This window comes from Peromyscus maniculatus, chromosome 23, assembly GCF_049852395.1.
Source record: "Peromyscus maniculatus bairdii isolate BWxNUB_F1_BW_parent chromosome 23, HU_Pman_BW_mat_3.1, whole genome shotgun sequence".
In the NCBI taxonomy this organism is placed as follows: domain Eukaryota; kingdom Metazoa; phylum Chordata; class Mammalia; order Rodentia; family Cricetidae; genus Peromyscus; species Peromyscus maniculatus.
Window position 1 is genome coordinate 43,941,063 of NC_134874.1, and position 16,705 is coordinate 43,957,767.

General features: G+C 57.7%; 1 protein-coding gene across 1 annotated transcript; it reads left to right on the forward strand.

Annotated features, from left to right (window-relative positions):
- The first annotated feature begins 5,530 nt into the window (after positions 1 to 5,530).
- On the forward strand, positions 5,531 to 13,739 carry Lfng (LFNG O-fucosylpeptide 3-beta-N-acetylglucosaminyltransferase). Its single transcript, XM_006990747.3, has 8 exons — positions 5,531 to 6,039; positions 10,139 to 10,187; positions 10,543 to 10,642; positions 10,751 to 10,904; positions 11,033 to 11,118; positions 11,435 to 11,600; positions 12,419 to 12,504; positions 12,632 to 13,739. The coding sequence occupies exons 1-8, from the start codon at positions 5,611 to 5,613 to the stop codon at positions 12,696 to 12,698; spliced, it is 1,137 nt and encodes a 378-aa protein (XP_006990809.1). The 5' UTR covers positions 5,531 to 5,610; the 3' UTR covers positions 12,699 to 13,739.
- The last annotated feature ends 2,966 nt before the right edge of the window (positions 13,740 to 16,705 follow it).

Consider the following 16,705-nt stretch of genomic DNA (forward strand, 5'->3'; position numbering starts at 1 on the left):
GGGTAGTGCCCACCCCAGTGTCCACCTCAGCCGATGGGACTCAGCTGCTGTGTTATTCCTACCCTTGTATCTCCACCCCCACCCCCACCCCCGACACACACCTGTGCTCCTGCCCTCCCCCTCTCTCGTTCCAGCTGGCTGTAATGAGCTCCTAGCCAACCCCGTCCCTTCCCCCTCTGCCAGGAGTGACAGGACTTTCTGCACTGTGCCTGTCCACCCCCCCCACCCCCTGACACAGGTCCCCTTGATTAGGTCCCATCTCTGGTGTGCCACCTTGCTACGGCTTTCCTCGTGTGTGTGTGTGTGTGTGTGTGTGTGTGTGTGTGTGTGTGTGTGTGTGTACCTGTGCCAGTAGAGGTCAGAGGTCTCAACCTCAGGCTCATCCACTTTGTTTTTGTTTTGTTTTGAGACAGGGTCTCTCATTGGCCTGAACCAACTCAACAAGTAGGCTAGGGTGGCTGGCAATGAGAAGTAGAAAGATGCTGGTCTCTGACCCCCACCAGTGCTAGGATTACAAATGCACACCACCACATCTGGTTTTTTACATGGGTGCTGGGGATTGAACTCAGGACCTTGTGCTTGAACAGTCAACATTTCACCATCTCCTCTGTCCCCTCTTTTTGGTGTTTTTGAGACAGGATTTCATGTAGCTCAGGCTGGCCTTGATCCTCCTGTCTTCGACTTTTGAGTATTGGGATTATGGTGTGCATCACCATGACCAGCCTCTCTGAGCTCTGCTGCCCTGCTAAGGAAGGCTGGTTCCCAGACTGCCAACTCCAAGCAGTGATGGGTGCTGGGCTGCCTCGGATGGCTTCCTGCAGAGTTAATGGGTCACTTATTGAGTCTCCATAGATCTTCCCAGGACCCTGCATGGGAGGGCAGGCTGCTGCAGGGGTCTCAAGACACCAGGAGGTGGGGTGGAGGCAGATGGTTCCAAACCACTCCCAAGAGACTAGTGGGGCAAGGGAAGGGCTTTGTGAGTCTGACTCCAACTGGAGACCCCTGGCTCAGCCTACAGTTCAGTTGTCGTCACTGAGGACAGAGCTCTATTCCTCACACACCAGTGTTGAACAGACCTAAAGGGCCACTTGGGCATCTACAGTGACTCAGGCACTGACAGTGACTCAGGAAGCCTTGAGTCTGAAGGACAGGCTGGCATTCTCACCTGCTCTGTCACCAAGGAGCCTGGGGGGCCCAACTCTGTCCCTGTTGGCAGTAAGTAAGGAAATGTTAATTTTGGCCACTTGAAAGCTGTGACTCAGCTGTCTCATTAGGGGAACATGGAGGATTCAAATAGAGTTCTGCGTAGAGGACCTGTAGGATTCAAATCCTGCTCAAGAGGGGGGGGGGGAGATGGTGCAGTGGGTTCAGATTAGAGGGAGAAAGCGGACACGGAAAGTTACGGGGACAGGTACTCTGTAGGGTCAGAAAGACGACTGTGGATTCCTCAATGGGCCTCCTGCACGACAGGTGAATGAAGACTCCCTCTGGAATGCAGGTGGTAATATGATGGTCAGAACCTGGAGCCTGGATCCTCTCCTTTAGGTGTCCTCTGTGGACCACTAACTTACTTTCCAGCTTCAAGGTCAGCAAAGTCCCAGAACTGTAGGAAAGGGAATGAAACCAAAGGCCAAGAGTGCACAGCTTCAAGATAAATGTGGTCATTAAAAAAAGAAAGGTACAAAGAATCCAGGGGTGTGGCTCAGTGGTAGAACATTTGCCCAGAATCCCCCAGTGAGGGGCTGGGGTGTGGCTCAGTGGTAGAGCCTCTGCCTAGAATCCTCCAGTGAGGGGCTGGGGGTGTGGCTCAGTGGTAGAGCCCCTGCCTAGAATCCCCCATTGAGGGGCTGGGGTGTGGCTCAGTGGTAGAGCCCCTGCCTAGAATCCTCCAGTGAGGGGCTGGGGTGTGGCTCAGTGGTAGAGCACCTGCCTAGAATCCCCCAGTGAGGGGCTGGGGGTGTGGCTCAGTGGTAGAGCCCCTGCCTAGAATCCCCCATTGAGGGGCTGGGGTGTGGCTCAGTGGTAGAGCACCTGCCTAGAATCCCCCATTGAGGGGCTGGAGTGTGGCTTGGTGATAGATCTTTTGACTAGCAAGCATGGGGACCACCACCATGAGCAACAACAATAACAAAACAGGACAGTAATGTCATCCTGTGGTCACAGGTGGGAATACAGAAGCTAGGCAGAGCAAGGTCACAGGTCCTAGGCGAAAGCTGCTAAGGAGCCCCCGACACACACACTCTCTCTCTCTCTCTCTCTCTCTCTCTCTCTCTCTCTCTCTCTCTCTCTCTCTCTCTCTGAATCTTGTTTACTATGCTCCTGTCTGGGCCTGGCCCCCAGCCCTAAGGATCTCCCTTGCCAGGACCATTTCTGAGGACCCTAAGGGGCTTCCTGAATGTCCTGGTCCTCCCTCTCTAGCCCCTCATTTCCTGTCCTGGGATAAGTGCCCTACCCTCCTATGCCCAGTGGGTTCCTGTGGGGAGCCTTCGGGTCTCGGGGAAGGAAGTGCCTCCGGCTAGCGCTGAGCCTAGGAAGCAGTAGGGAAGATGGCTGGCTGGTCATGTCTCCCTCCGGTTTTCAGACCTCAAGGAGTAACCGCGAAATTCCATTCTCCTGACAGCAAAGACACTGAATCACTCTGGCCGGAGCCTGCAGCCTCTGCAAGAATGCTGTGAAGCTTTGACCTGCCATTCTCAGAGCAGCAGCCACAGCCAGAGCGGGGCTCCTCACTCCTCTTCGGCCCAGCTTCATGTACATGTCTGACTAGGGTCCCCCCCTCCCCCGCCCAGCTCTAGAACAGCTGCTCTGTTGCACACTATACCAGCCCCTCTCTGAGCACTGGCTTGCTTTCTTTACACACTTGCTTTCTTTGCACACTCCTCACTCTTCCTGGTGTGTCAAAGCCACAATAGCTATGAAGAATGGGGAGGAGCCGGGAGGCTTGGTGCTTGGGGCCTTGAGGGAGCCCCAGGCCTGGGATGGAGCCCCACAGAGACGGACGTCCAGCTCGTACCTGGTCAGGTGGGTGTGGAAGGCATGACTAATTCCCGTGTGTTCTCCTGCCCCTCACAGACCTGCCCACTAAAGAGCCTTGCCCTTGGCTTAAATTGAAGCCTTGCAGAAGGGGGGGGGGTAACGGGCTCGAGCTGTTGGGACATGAAGAAGACTGGGGGGGGGAGCTAGGACTGCCACAAGACATGTGGATGCCAGGAGAGCCTTGAATTCATAGGTGTCAGCAGGGAGCCATGGGGCAGTCTACTCTGAGAGAGAGAGAGAGAGAGAGAGAGAGAGAGAGAGAGAGAGAGAGAGAGAGAGAGAGAGAGAGAGAGAGAGAGAGAGAGAGAGAGACTGTGTAGACAAGGGGAATAGGGTGGAAGCTGCCAAGTGGTCCAGGAGAGAGAACTCAGGGAGAAGCTTCATCCTAAGATATTTGGATAGCAGATGGACAGGGGTTGGTGAGGGGAGAGGATCAGCCCCTGAGGCTGAAGCTGGAACTGGGATGGGTGGGTTAATGTTTGGAGGGCAGTCCACCAGATACCAGGTAGGACTTTTTCCCTTCTTGTCGTTGGGGGACTGGGCTCTGGCAGATGGGGGAGGAGTTTATAGCAGGAGGTGACGCCATGGGAGACTTGTCACTCGGCCACAGCCAGCGCCATCTGCTTAAGCATCTGCTTACCAGAGGTGGTGTCTCCTAATTACCTGGGGGAGGGGGCCAGAAAGAGGCCTGGGAACCACTGTATCTCACTCCCTCCCACCGTAGAGGGCCAGTGTTGTCCCACGGGGCCCTCAAAGCAAATGGACCACAGATCCACTCCTGGGGCGGGGTGGGAGGGTGGTGGAGGAGCCTGGCCACACATCAATTCAATGTCATTTTATTTTGTTTTTGAGATAGGGCCTCATGTAGCTCAGGTTGGGATCAAATTCACTACTAGCCGATCTCTTGTCTTCCGACTTCTGACCTCTTATGGGCATAGGTCATCATATCCGCTTTTATTTGGTGCTGGGATGGAACCGAGACTTCATGCATGCTAGGCAAGCACTCTACCAATTCTGCCGGCTGATACACCTCCAGCGCTTTTTCACACTAGCAGAGGCTGGCCTGATTTTCACTATGTAAGTCTTTAAACCTGTCTGTTACTTGGGCTAACATGCCTGTCTTCAGAAAGTTTAAAAAAAAAATTTATTTATTTAATTTAATTTATTTTTGAAGGCCAGTTGTGTGTATGTTGCTCAGGCCAAACTGCACGTGTGGAGATCAGAGGACAGCAAACTGTTGATTCTTTCCGACCATGTAGGTCCTGGGAAACAAACTCAAATCAGCAGCCCAGGCAGCGGCTGCCTTTACCCACTGAGCCATCTGGCCAGCCCCTTCAATAAGTCTTTTTAGAGTACCTGATCCAGGATCCAGCCTACTGCCTTATGTTGACGTTCTTAGAGAGTGTGGTATATAAATAACTACAAATGCCACTCCACTCTTAATTATAAGTGCTAGGGAATCGGCGACAGAAGGAACAGCGGTTTATCCGTGGGGGCGCGGCGGGCTCAGACTTCCTTTGGAGGGGGACATGGAAACTGAAGCCAACCAGACCCAGGGGCAGCCAGGCGGAGAGCCGCCCCCAGCTGCGCGCCGGGAAAATGCAGCGGGCTGGGACTCGGACCCTGATCCCACTCCGGGGACCCTCGGCCACTTCCGGACCCGCTGCCTCTCACTCTACCATCAGGCGCGCATTCCTGCCGCCCCCGCTCGTGCTGGGCGCAGGCAAGGCCCCCGCCCGTGGGAAGGGGGCCGTGTGCCGGGGAGGCGGGGCTGGGAGGGCGCACAGCTGGGTCACATCTGGTCGGAGTGCGGAGGAACCAAATGGAACAGAAGGTAGCCCTTCATCCGCGAGGGAAGGGGCGGCTTGAGTGTCTCCTCGCCACAGGGCGCCTGAGTTTTTCGAGGACCAACCCTCCCCATACAGGAACATGATGCCGGGGCAGGCCTTTTGGGGGGTAATGTAGAATCTGGCTACAAGTCCCTTCTCACCTGAGCCTCAGGTCTGCACCTAAGGCACAGGTGTCAGTAGGGGCAGCCCCAAACCAATCGCTCAAAGACACCCCGCAGGCCACCACTTTGGCTCAGTCAGCACGGTCCCCAGGGAAGGAAGCCCGCTCGGGGACAGGAAGTGCATAGCGAGAAGCTAAGGATGTCGCCTGCGGAGGAGCACGGGTCCTATCACCCAGGTCCCAGTGCCGGGGGTAGGGGTGGGGTGCGTCCTTCCACGTGCAGCCGTTGGTCAGCCTGGATGTCGCCCAGGGCAGCTCAGGAGGGTGACACGGCGCGGGCCGGACGTGCTCCTGCGTAAAGGGGGCTGGTGCTGTGGGTGCCCCAGCTGGGTGTTCCCAGCCCCCGCTACCCCCCACCCTCCCCTGCCGTCTATGTCCCACGTGGGAGCTAGAGATCGCTCCAGAGGCTACGCCCTCAGGCTAGCAGCCAATAAGCGCGCGGGGGCGTGGCCGATAGGGGAGGTTTAAGAGCGCTTGGAGCGAGAGGCGCGCAGCTGGACCGGGAGCCTCGGGCAGCCGGACCAGCTGGCACTGGGAGGGCACAACGTGGGGCCGCCGGCCACCATGCTCCAGCGCTGCGGCCGGCGCCTGCTGCTGGGGTTGGCGGGCGCGCTGCTGGCTTGCCTCCTGGTACTCACGGCCGACCCACCGCCGACCCCAGTACCAGCCGAGCGTGGACGGCGCGCGCTGCGCAGCCTAGCGGGCTCCGCTGGGGCGGCTCTGGGTCCTGGGTCCAGGGCTGCCGCGGAGCCCGGAGCCCTCGCCCGCGAGGTGCACAGCCTCTCCGAATACTTCAGTCTACTCACCCGCGCACGCAGAGACGCGGATCCACCGCCCGGGGTCGTTTCCCGCTCGGCCGACGGCCACTCGCGTCCCCCGGCCGAGGTCCTGTCTCCCCGCGACGTCTTCATCGCGGTCAAGACCACCAGAAAGTTTCACCGCGCGCGTCTCGACCTGTTGTTCGAGACCTGGATCTCGCGCCACAAGGAGATGGTGAGACCCCTCGCGGCCTGGGCAGGATGATGGAGCAGGGATCACCCTCTGTCCATAGCGGCTCTGGCTGCATCAGTAGCTTTGGGTCTATCTGGGAATCGATGACACCAATCCGTCGTCCCATTCCATCCCTCTGTGGCTGCTGGGGCCCACTTTGCCTTACAGCCCTGGAATTTTTCTCCGGTGTTACCAGGGTCACCCCAAGCCACATGCTCTAGGTCTGGATGAGTAGCCTCCAGCTTGGGATTGGCCTGTGACGCTTCCCCTAAACACTGGAGTGAATGGTTGTATTTGTTCCCAAACTTTTCCAAACAAATTGGCTCAGCCCCATCCTGGATCCGCTCCACTCTGAACTGACCCCCTTCTTCCTGATTAGAGAGGACGTCCCTTGAAAGTGAGGGAGGGGAAGGCGTAGCACCCCTGGACCAGATATAGGGAAACAAATAGGGTGCTGGTTCTCCAGGCTTGTGCAGAATCCCGTCTTTAGTAGCTGAGCCCCCCCCCCACCCCAGTTAGCCATCAACTTCCTACACATAATAAAAAGACACACCCCACTTTGAAAATCTCCCTGGAGGCTACAGCAGGACGGTTGGGGCGGGGAGAGCAGAGTGCACTCCAAGTGTGTGTGTGTGTGGGGGGGCATTTGGTGTGAAGATGAAGGCTCATTTTCCTTCCTGCTCCAGCCCCAGGGAGCCAGGGCCATCAAGCTTGGCTAGGCTCTGTTTTAGGACGGAGTAGAGGTTAAGAGGACAGGCTCCTATCTAGTCTTGGTCAGAGAGGGGCCCTGAGAACCCCACGGCAGCCTCCTGAGAATGAGGCGTCCCTTTCCCAGGGGCTCAGCAGGCCTTCGGGAGGGGGCAGCGGGGGCCGTGGGTTTTGTTTGGCTGCCGTGCCGTTAGGATTCCCAGCGCTAGGCTGCTCTCACGCCGGCCCCTTGGGCAAGGCAACAAAGCCCTTTTCTCCAGCCGAGAAAGGCGTCGGCTCTTGTGTTCAGCTATGCGCTCCATGGGAACCGTTGGCTGGCGTGCTGGCCACTCAGGTTGCCTGGCGATGAGGGGGCCTCTGTGTCCTACCCCCAACTCTGAATGACAGCCCTCGTGGGGCACGATCTCTGAGCCAGGGCACCCCCCAGCCCCCACCTTCAGCCTTGCTGCTGTGTGATATTGGATAGCGTCTGTCCTCCTCTGGGCCACCACCAGTTCTGAGAAACTCTCATTTTGGGATTCAGGGGCTTTCTCTGGCAAAGAGGACTCAGGGAAAAAAAAAAATCTCAGTTGGGCTATGTGGTCTGGAGAAAAGCCTAGGGTCTCTTTGGCCCTCAGTCTTTTGCTTTCTGAAAAGGGAAATAATTGTCTTTCTACTAAGATATTATCAAGTGGACTATATAACTTTGGAGGCTTGTGGTGATCCCAGAAATCATTCAGAGTAAGAATCCCCTCTACCCAGAAAAGGCTGGATTTATTTATCCCCATGGTCAGCTCATGTGCACATGGCAAGCAAAATCCCTCTTCCTTTGGTGTGCTATGGGCAAGGGTCATTGGAACCTGTAGCCAAGGGCAGGCTCTCCCGTCTGCTCAGGGCAGCTGCAGTCTGATGGAAGGTGGAATGAATGGGAAGAAGGCTTCCTGGAGGAGGAGGAGGAGGAGGAGGAGGAGGAGGAGGAGGAGGAGGAGCGTCCATCTGAACCAGAGGCCTATGGCCCAGGAAAGGCAGTCTTGGCATCAAGCATGATTGTGGGGTTGTACAAGAAAGCAGGCAACCTTCGGAGAGGTGGAGAAGCTGGTCAGTGGGGGGACAGGCGGGGACGCCTGGCCTCTGGCCCGCTTGCTCCTCCCCCACCACTAAGGAGTGCGCCAGGCTGCAGGCTGCCACCGCCACAGCCACAATGGCTGGGGCAGAACTTGGCATCCTGTGTTTCTTTGAATCTCGGCTCCAGGAACAATGCTGCTTCCTGTGTGTCTCTCCCCACCCCCTTGCCGGCCCTCACCAGTTCTCCTGCCCTCACTGACCCGATGGTCCTCCTTCGGGGAAGTTTGGGGTGGGGGGCACTGGGACATGTGGGTCCCTGGAAGGCATTACTTCTTCCTGAGGTGGGCACAGGGTGGTGTCTTCTCTGGTCTCTTTGCTGTGTGCCAGGGAGAAGATGGTACCCACCTCCCAGGGACACTAGAAAGAGTTCATCCCTAGAACCTGGCTCTGGCTCTGCACAGGCAGGCTGTGTTGTACCCACTTTACAGTGTTTCTGGGGGCCAAGTGATACCCACAGGTGCAGTCCCTGCCCCCTCCTCTTATGATTGCCCTGTATTGGGGAGACAGCAGGCGGAGCACCCACATACCCCACAGCTCCGCCTCTCAAAGACTGGCGGGCCTCCTGCAAATCCCCCCCCCCCCCCCCCCCCCCGGCAAATGAACAAAGGTAACTTTAATCTCCGTAGCCTTGGGCTGGGTTTTTAGGACACCATCGAAGCGCGGGAGAACAGGCCTCTCTCTTGATCTCATTAAGAAAGCATTTTCCTTTTAATCCAGCAGCAGCGTCTGCACAGGCCGGCCCGCTGCACCTCCCACGGCATTCCTGGGCTGAGATGCTGGGGTGCAGGGGGGGGGAGACTGGGTGCGAGTCTGTGCGTGTGGGCTGCCCCGGGTGTCTGCAGAGCCCTGGAAGGAGGTGCATGCTTGCAGATGATATAGGTCTCACCTTTTGTTCTTCTACCCGGGCCTCACTGGACTGGAGTGAGCATCTGGGCATTTGGTCAACCTGTGCAAAGAACTAGGGCTGCCCAGGGCCTTCAGGCCTCGGGTAGTTAGTGCCTTGAGTAGCTGAGTACGTGCTGACCCCCAGGCTTGCACACACCGGGGTTTCCTTGGGACCCTTTTGTGCACAAAAAGCAAGCGAGGATTGGTGGGCGGGTGGGTGGCGGACTGCTGCCTCTGCTGTGAGCATCCCCCACCCGCCCCGGGGTTGCACTCTGCAATGCCAGGGTGCGGCAGGCGGCACGCGCTGGGCGGGCCGGCGGAGGAAGGAACATTCCTTCCCGTGTGCTGACGGGCCCAGGCGGGCGCCGGCAGCTCCTGGCCCCGCCCCGGCGCCCCCCTCCTCTTCCGCAGAGTAATCCTGGCAGGGGGTGGCCCGCTGCCGGGCCAGGTGGAATCTTGGCTGTGGCCTTGGGCAAGGCTTCAGTGAGCAGGGAAACGTTTTCCTCTTCTAAGCTGGGCTGACTTCTCCGATGCCCTACTGTGGGCCTGGGAACACGAGTCCTTTTCTGCCGCCGCCGCCGCCGCCGCCGCCACCGTGACTACCAGTGACCTCTCAGAACCTGGCTGGCTGCTGTGGCTGGGGGAACCTGCCCTATAGGGCACAGCAGGAGGGCCAGGCCAGAGTACTGCATGGCCAATGGCCTTACCCATCCATACCCCGTGTACAGGACCTCTTACCCAGCCGGTCCAGTTAACCAGGCCAGCTGTATGGAAATGACAGCCGGGCCACTCCTGCTTAACTCGGCAGAGTTAAGGCTGGCCCGGCCCAGGACAAAGCTGGCGGACAATGGCTGGTGATTCATCCTCCCTGCGGGGCCCTTTGTCTGCCAGGGCTTGGCAGCAGCCCAGCAGAGGCCTTTGTCCCCGACCCGAGTGAGTGAGGCTCAGCTTCCCAAAGCCGACCTCCTCCCCCTGTCCCCCACCCCCTCCCACAGCTCGGAAAGCCCGCAGGCTGGGCGGGCGGGCAGGCTGTGTCAATAAGGGTGTGTGCCCCGCCAGGTGCACAAGTTGGCGGGAGAGTGAGCTGCAGCCCGTTTACCTGGCTGGTGGGTGGGGCACCCCACCTGGCTCGTGCCTCCCAGCTGCCTATGGTGACCTTGGGCCCAGCTGTCTTGAGATTGGGGAGTGAGTGCCCCTCCCCCGACAGCCCAGCTGCCACTCACCCTGGACGCTGGAGCGCACACTCTGTGTGCAGTGGAGACTTCAGGCAGTTGTGTGGCGTCGGGGGTGGGGGGTGGAGGGTGGGGGGGTGTAGGCCTACAGCTGAGGGCACTCCAGGGTGCCTTGGCTGTGGCTCTAGTGGGGAACTTGGAGCTGCAAGCTCAGGTCCTGTCTTTTCTTCCAGACATTCATCTTCACCGATGGGGAGGACGAAGTTCTGGCCAAGCTCACAGGTGTGTCCCAGGCTTGGGGAGGGCAGAGGTGGGCCTAGTCCTAAGCAACTTCTTCCCCGGGGCCACTCTGGGGCTCAGAGGTCACCAGTTGCTCCGCTGGTTTGCTTCACGCCCTGCCCCACCACTCCCAGGCCCCCGATTCTTATGCAGAGGAGCCTCTTTCAGTCCTCTGGGGACTCTTTGAGTCCTGCGGGCAGCAACAGGTGGCCGGTACTGGGGAAAAGCTGGCTGAATGAATGGGCAGGGGCGGCCACCCCGGGGAGGGGGGTGGGTTGGGGGTAAGGTCTGAGGCAGTTGGAAAAGAGCCTACTGTTTGTGCTGCCCAGGCCTGCTCACAGCCCTCCCCTGTCCACAGGCAATGTGGTACTCACAAACTGCTCCGCGGCCCACAGCCGCCAGGCTCTGTCCTGCAAGATGGCTGTGGAGTATGACCATTTCATTGAGTCAGGAAAGAAGTGAGTTCCTCCCTTTCCCACTGTGCCCCGTCCATGCCCCTTCCCTGGCAGCCTGGCAGTCCTCACCCCCGGGCTGCAGTCCCTGACAGCATCCTCCCTCGTGCCTAGGTGGTTCTGCCACGTGGACGATGACAATTACGTCAACCTCAGGGCGCTGCTGCGGCTGCTGGCCAGCTATCCCCACACCCAAGACGTGTACATTGGCAAACCCAGTCTGGACCGGCCCATCCAGGCCACAGAACGGATCAACGAGCACCAAGTAGTGAGTGTCTCCTATCATTGTCTGGGCTGCACACACCCTGAGGAGTTAGGGAGGGGCTGAGCCACCTCTGCAACCTGGTGGAATCCAGGAGACTCATGGCAACCATTTCTCTCCCCCCCTCCCCCCAGCGGCCTGTTCACTTTTGGTTTGCCACCGGAGGAGCTGGCTTCTGTATCAGCCGAGGGCTAGCCCTAAAGATGGGCCCGTGGGCTAGGTGAGTGCCCCCTGCACATGGAAGACCACCCACACAGCAGGGTGCTCATTCGTGGTTCTGGGTGCCCCATTGCAGCGCCTGGCTCAGGCCATCCTCTCTCAGCTGCTCACTCCTCTCCATTAGGTGTCCAAACGTGTTCACAGCCATGCCCCCTACCTCTGCCCTGGCTAGAGCACCCTTGGGTGAAACCATTTGGCATGGAAGAATTATGGCTCATAGAGGGAGGGAGCCCAGTCTGGCAAGGTCTTGTCTGCCCTCTCCCCAGCTGCCGGCTTCAGCCTCTGCTCACTGTCCCCTGGGCCCCTTCCTTTTGCAGCGGGGGACACTTCATGAGCACAGCTGAACGCATACGGCTTCCCGATGACTGCACCATTGGCTATATTGTGGAAGCCCTGTTGGGGGTGCCCCTCATCCGGAGTGGCCTCTTCCATTCCCACCTGGAGAATCTGCAGCAGGTGCCCACCACCGAGCTCCATGAGCAGGTATGCATGCACCCCTGGGTGGCCAAGGAGAGAAGTCAACAGGGACAGAAGGTCCCGAGGAAGGGACAGGCCTTATGTATGTGTTTATGTTCGGTGTGTTGAGACAGGGTTTCACTATGTAGCCCAAGCTAGCCTTGAACCGGTGACCCTCTAGCTTCGGCCTCCCATATGCTGAGATTCAGTCGTGTGCCACCACACCTGGCTCAGAGTCATTTAGGGATGTGTGGGCATATATATGTTTTCATTTCTTTGTTTATTTACTCAGAGATGGGCCTCATGCATTTCAGGCTAGCCTTGAAGTTGATAGGTAGTGGAGGAGGGCCTTGAATTCCGTAGTCTCCTGCCTCAGTCTCCATGGGCTGGGATCACAGATGTGCATCACCACACCCAGGTTATGAAGTGCTGGGAAAGGAACCGGGGGCTTTGTGCATGCTAGACAAGCATCTCCCGACTGGGTTACATCTCACTCTAGGGTCACTGTCTTAAATGGGGGTGTCAGAGACACCCTGTTTTCAGGTGTCACAGTCTATACCGAGCTGCTGGCCCAGAGCTGGGAGCTGTAGCTCACTTACCTACACATGAGGCCACCCCAGTTTAATCTTCAGCTCCTCAAAAAATAGCGAAATAGCCTCTTAAATCCCTGATCTTGTCCTTTGAGGGGACACACCTGCTCTGACTCGTTTGTGGTTGTAGTCCTCACCCTGGACTTCAACCCCAGGTGGGTAGAGCAGGTGTCCTTAGTCCAAGGAGAGCAGAGGGAAGAGCCAGCCAGCCAGAAATGCCACCCCTCCAGCCTCACTCCATTGCTCCCAACACAGGTGACCCTGAGCTATGGCATGTTTGAAAACAAGCGAAACGCAGTGCCTATCAAGGGGCCCTTCCCAGTGGAGGCTGACCCATCCAGGTAAGGCTTGCAGAGGGTCACCAATACTCCTCAGCATCCCGATTACATAGAGGGGCCCCCAGGAACTCCACCTGGGTGCATGGCACCCCCACCCTACACAGACCGGTCTTCTGCTCTATCCCTACAGGTTCCGCTCTATCCATTGCCACCTGTACCCGGACACACCCTGGTGTCCCCACACCACCATCTTCTAGCACCCGTGGCTGAGACCCTGTCCCTGGGCACCCCTGGTATCCAAAGGGCCCAGGGACCCCTGTTGTGTGTCCTGGCCTTGGTGTACGAGGCTCTTCAGGGCTGTGTGTATGTGTGTGTGTCTATATTTGTGTGTTTGTGTGGTGTGCCCACCCATGTTGCAGACTGCTGGGCAGTCGTGTTCTTCAGGGAGTGGCATGTCTGTCCCTAACTGTCCTTTCTACACTCTGAGAGCCACTCCTAGGGCAGTTCTGTGGGATCTGTGTTTGGATCTCTGCGGAGGGAAAGGGAGAGAGGCCCCAGGGCTCCTCGCAGACTGTGTATAGCACAGTCTCTAAGTTGGGGTGCCAGCATCTACCCGGAACCCTTCCCTGTCAGCTGAGCCATGCCCAGTACTAGGGAAGCTGGTTTAGGCAGTAAAAGGCCTGGGCTCCTCCTTCTGGCCTGCCCCCCCCCCAGCCATTCAGGGGAACGGTGCCTCCCTCTCTACCCTCCAGAGTTGGGGGTGAAGTCTCCAGCCCCATCCTGTCCCTTGAGGTCCTGTCTTTGTCTCCCACACCAGGGGGCTCAGAGCTGTGAATTTTATCTCCTCTCCAAAGTAGAGAGAAAGTCGCCCATAGTGGGTGTGCCTGTAAATATTGTGACAGTATTTTTTTACTGTGCTGTTTGGTGAGAAGGGAGGGTGGGCCTGTGGGGGGGGGTGTTTTCCTGGGCGGGCTGGAGAGGGTCTTATTTTATCTTTTCTGTGGATCAGAAAAAAGCAGAAGCCAAACCGGCTTGGTCTTTGGAAAGCTGGACCGTGAATGCCTTAGAACTGTATTTATGCCTTCCAGTATCTGGAATCCTGCTACCCCCCACCATCCTCCCCAGCACCCCAAGCCTCACCTCACCCCACCCCTACCCAATGGGCTATGTTCTGTGTTCTTTTTTACAAAGACCTTAGCTAGGCATGCTAATGATGATAAGGGAAAAGCTCTCAGGGAATTGATGTGTTGTTGCCATGGCGACGTCCTTCCTCTGAATAAAGGTGCTCTTTGCAGCAACCCAAGGGGCCTCAGTCTTGCTTGGGAGTTGGGGCTAAGCCACCTGTCAATCAAGGTAACTCCAGGGGACACTCAGATGAGGGCAGAGGAAGCTGGCTCATGCCATGGAGAAGGTAGTCAGCAGGAATCGTACCAGCCGACTACTGAGAAGGGAAATGGTGTTAAAAGAGGTAAAGTGTGACCAGCTCTGTGTAGGTGGGTGGGCACCATGCTGGGAGGTGAGGGCTGGGCAGGGCTGAGGGAGGTGGCTGCTTGCTCAGGTCATGGCGCCATTGTTAACATCACCTGTGACAGCTAGGGAGGCAGGCCTTCCTGCAGGAGGGACCTTGGCTACTGTGGGCTGCCCAGAGACCCATTTTGCCGACAGGAAAATTGAGGCTCCAAGCAGCTTAATTCAGGATGTACTAGGTCGGGCAGCCAGGCTGGCAGCCCTTAGATCTCGGTGACCTATTAACCCTGCTGACACTGCCTAGCCTCTGATCTGTCGTGAGACGTTTGGAGGTAGCCTCTGGGGATGGGCAGTGTCCAGGCTGGGCACCAGTGGAGGTGGTGAGGGCTCAGATCTTTCTGAGGCTCTTCAGGGGCCTTCCTCAAATCCAGCCACGAAGGGTAGGGCGGGAGGGTGGCTGAGCAGGGGGATCCCCACCCTACCCCCTTCCTGTGGTCTCTTTGCTTCCTCTTCTTTACAATGTCGCTTTTCGGGACTGGCCGGGTGGTGCTGGCCATCTACTGCCCCTCTGCAGGTGCCTGCCCGCTCTGGCCTGACTCCAGTCTCACCTGGAGCTCACAACCTCTGTGTCCTCTGTCTCCTCCTCTCCCCTGCCCCTCCCTGCTCCACCAAATACTGATCACACTCACTCAGCACCCGGAAGTGCGTCCGGGCATGGCCCTTGCTGCTAACTGCTCGGTAACTGCTCTTGCATTTCGCGGCAACTGGCCAGGGCCTGACCCCACCTTGGCCCTGCAGTTTGGCTTTTTAAGGCCTGAGGCAGCTGCCTGCAGATTTTTGGAGTAGGGGATGGGGAAAGCGTTCCCTCAGTGGGGGCCATTGTCTTCGGGATACAGTGCCTGGTGACAGTGGCCCTGGTGACAGTGGCTCGGGCCCCACTTATGGATGAGGAAGCTGACATTTGCTAGGGGGTGGAAAGGTCATGGTGGAGCAGTCTGCACACAGGCCGTGGGCCTCCTTCCTGCCTGGTGAGTCAGAGGCCTGTTGCCCTCTACCCTGGTCTTCACACAGCCTTCTGCAGATGGCATCAGCCTCCCCACTGAGCTGGAGGGCACCATGACCACACTGGCCTCATGGGCATGGAGTGGGGGCCCCTGCCAGGGTAGGGTTTCCACTGGAACTGGAGGTAAAGGGCTTCGTCATGGCGGGTCCAAATGCCCTCGATCCTGGAGGGACAGACGAGCAGCAGGGAGCAGGGTGGAACCCCATGAGGGGGAAGAAGTCTCTAACCCTAGTGTTCGAGAGGCTGACGCAGGAGCATCATGAGATCAGGGCTAGCTTGGGCTACAAAGTGAGGTCTTATTCAAAACATCACCTGAGAAACTGGAGCCAAGTGGGAAGGGGCCCAGGGAGGGCATAGCCTCGACTACTTCTTCCAGGTGTAAGGTTATTCCTCAGAAGGGAAGCAAGCCAACTAATTCTTTTTTTCTTCTTCCATATTCTGGGTGGGGGTTTCAAGACAGTGTTTCTCTGGGTAGCCCTGGCTGTCCTGAACAGCTGGCTGCAAGCTGACTTCTGACGCCGACTTCCATGGGGGTCTGAGCAAGGGCCCTCCGCTTAGGTCAGCTACTCAGGCAGGGAGGGCACTCGTCTTCTCCCCCAGGGGCACTGGGGGTACATCCTTACCACTGACTCCTAACCCAGGCTAAGAGCACCAGAAGGGGCCCAGTCAGGTGTGATCTCCCAAACCACCCATCACCAGAGGGCTTTCAAAAGTAAAACTTGGAGCCAGGTATCTTGGTGGCTCATGCTTGTTATCTCTGCACTTGGGAGGCAGAGGCAGGAGGGCTGCAAGAGTTCAAGACCAGCCTAGGCTACCTGCAGAATGACGCCCCCCCCCCCAATAAGAGCAGGCTATAGGGTGTCAGGCAGGGTGCAGAAGGCAGCCTCAGCCCCCAGCTTCCTCTCTCGGGGTGAGTGGTCAGGGCTAGCTGAGCTGGGTCTGGGGGAGGGCTGCAGGGTGGGGCTGAAGTTTTCAACTTCCCTCTCTGAACTTCCCTCCCCACTGGGGTCAGCAGGGCCGACTTCCTGGAAAAGGCGCCTCATTGCTGGAGCCGGAAGGCCAAAACCACAGTGTGAGCGTGTGTGTGAGTGTGTGTGTGTGTGTGTGTGTGTGTGTGTGTGCGCGTGTGTGTGTGTGTGTGTGTGTGTGTGTGTGTGTGAGTGTGTGTGTGTGTGTGAGCATGTGTGTGTGTGTGTGTGAGTGTGTGTGTGTGAGCATGTGTGTGTGTGTGTGAGCGTGTGTGTGTGTGTGTGTGTGTGTGTGTGTGTGTGTGTGTGTGCATGTGTGCACTCCAGCTTGGCACAGCCCAGACAAAGCCACCCCAGAGTGGGGTTCGGGGGGAGAGATAGCCAGGAACTCTCCCTGGAGCTGAGACTTCCCTATCCTCCCTGCCACAAATGGTCCAGACCTCGGATGACAGAAGTCAGGCCTCACTGGATTTCTTCAGCCTGCTCTCCCTGCATTCTGGGCCTGATGTCTCAGGAGGAAGCAGGAGGCCTGCTTCAGACTCATTGGCCAGGCCTATGGCTCACCCTCCTGGGCCCACCTGCTCACCTGACCCCTAGTTCTACATCTTTCACTCTCCCCCGCCAAAACCCCACATTTCCCCCCTTTTGATGCTTGACATTAAAAAATAATAATAAAATTATTGGGGCTTGGTGGTTAAGAGCATGGGCTGCTCTTACAGAGGGACCCAGGTTCGATTCCCAGCACTCACATGGCTGCTCACAAAAG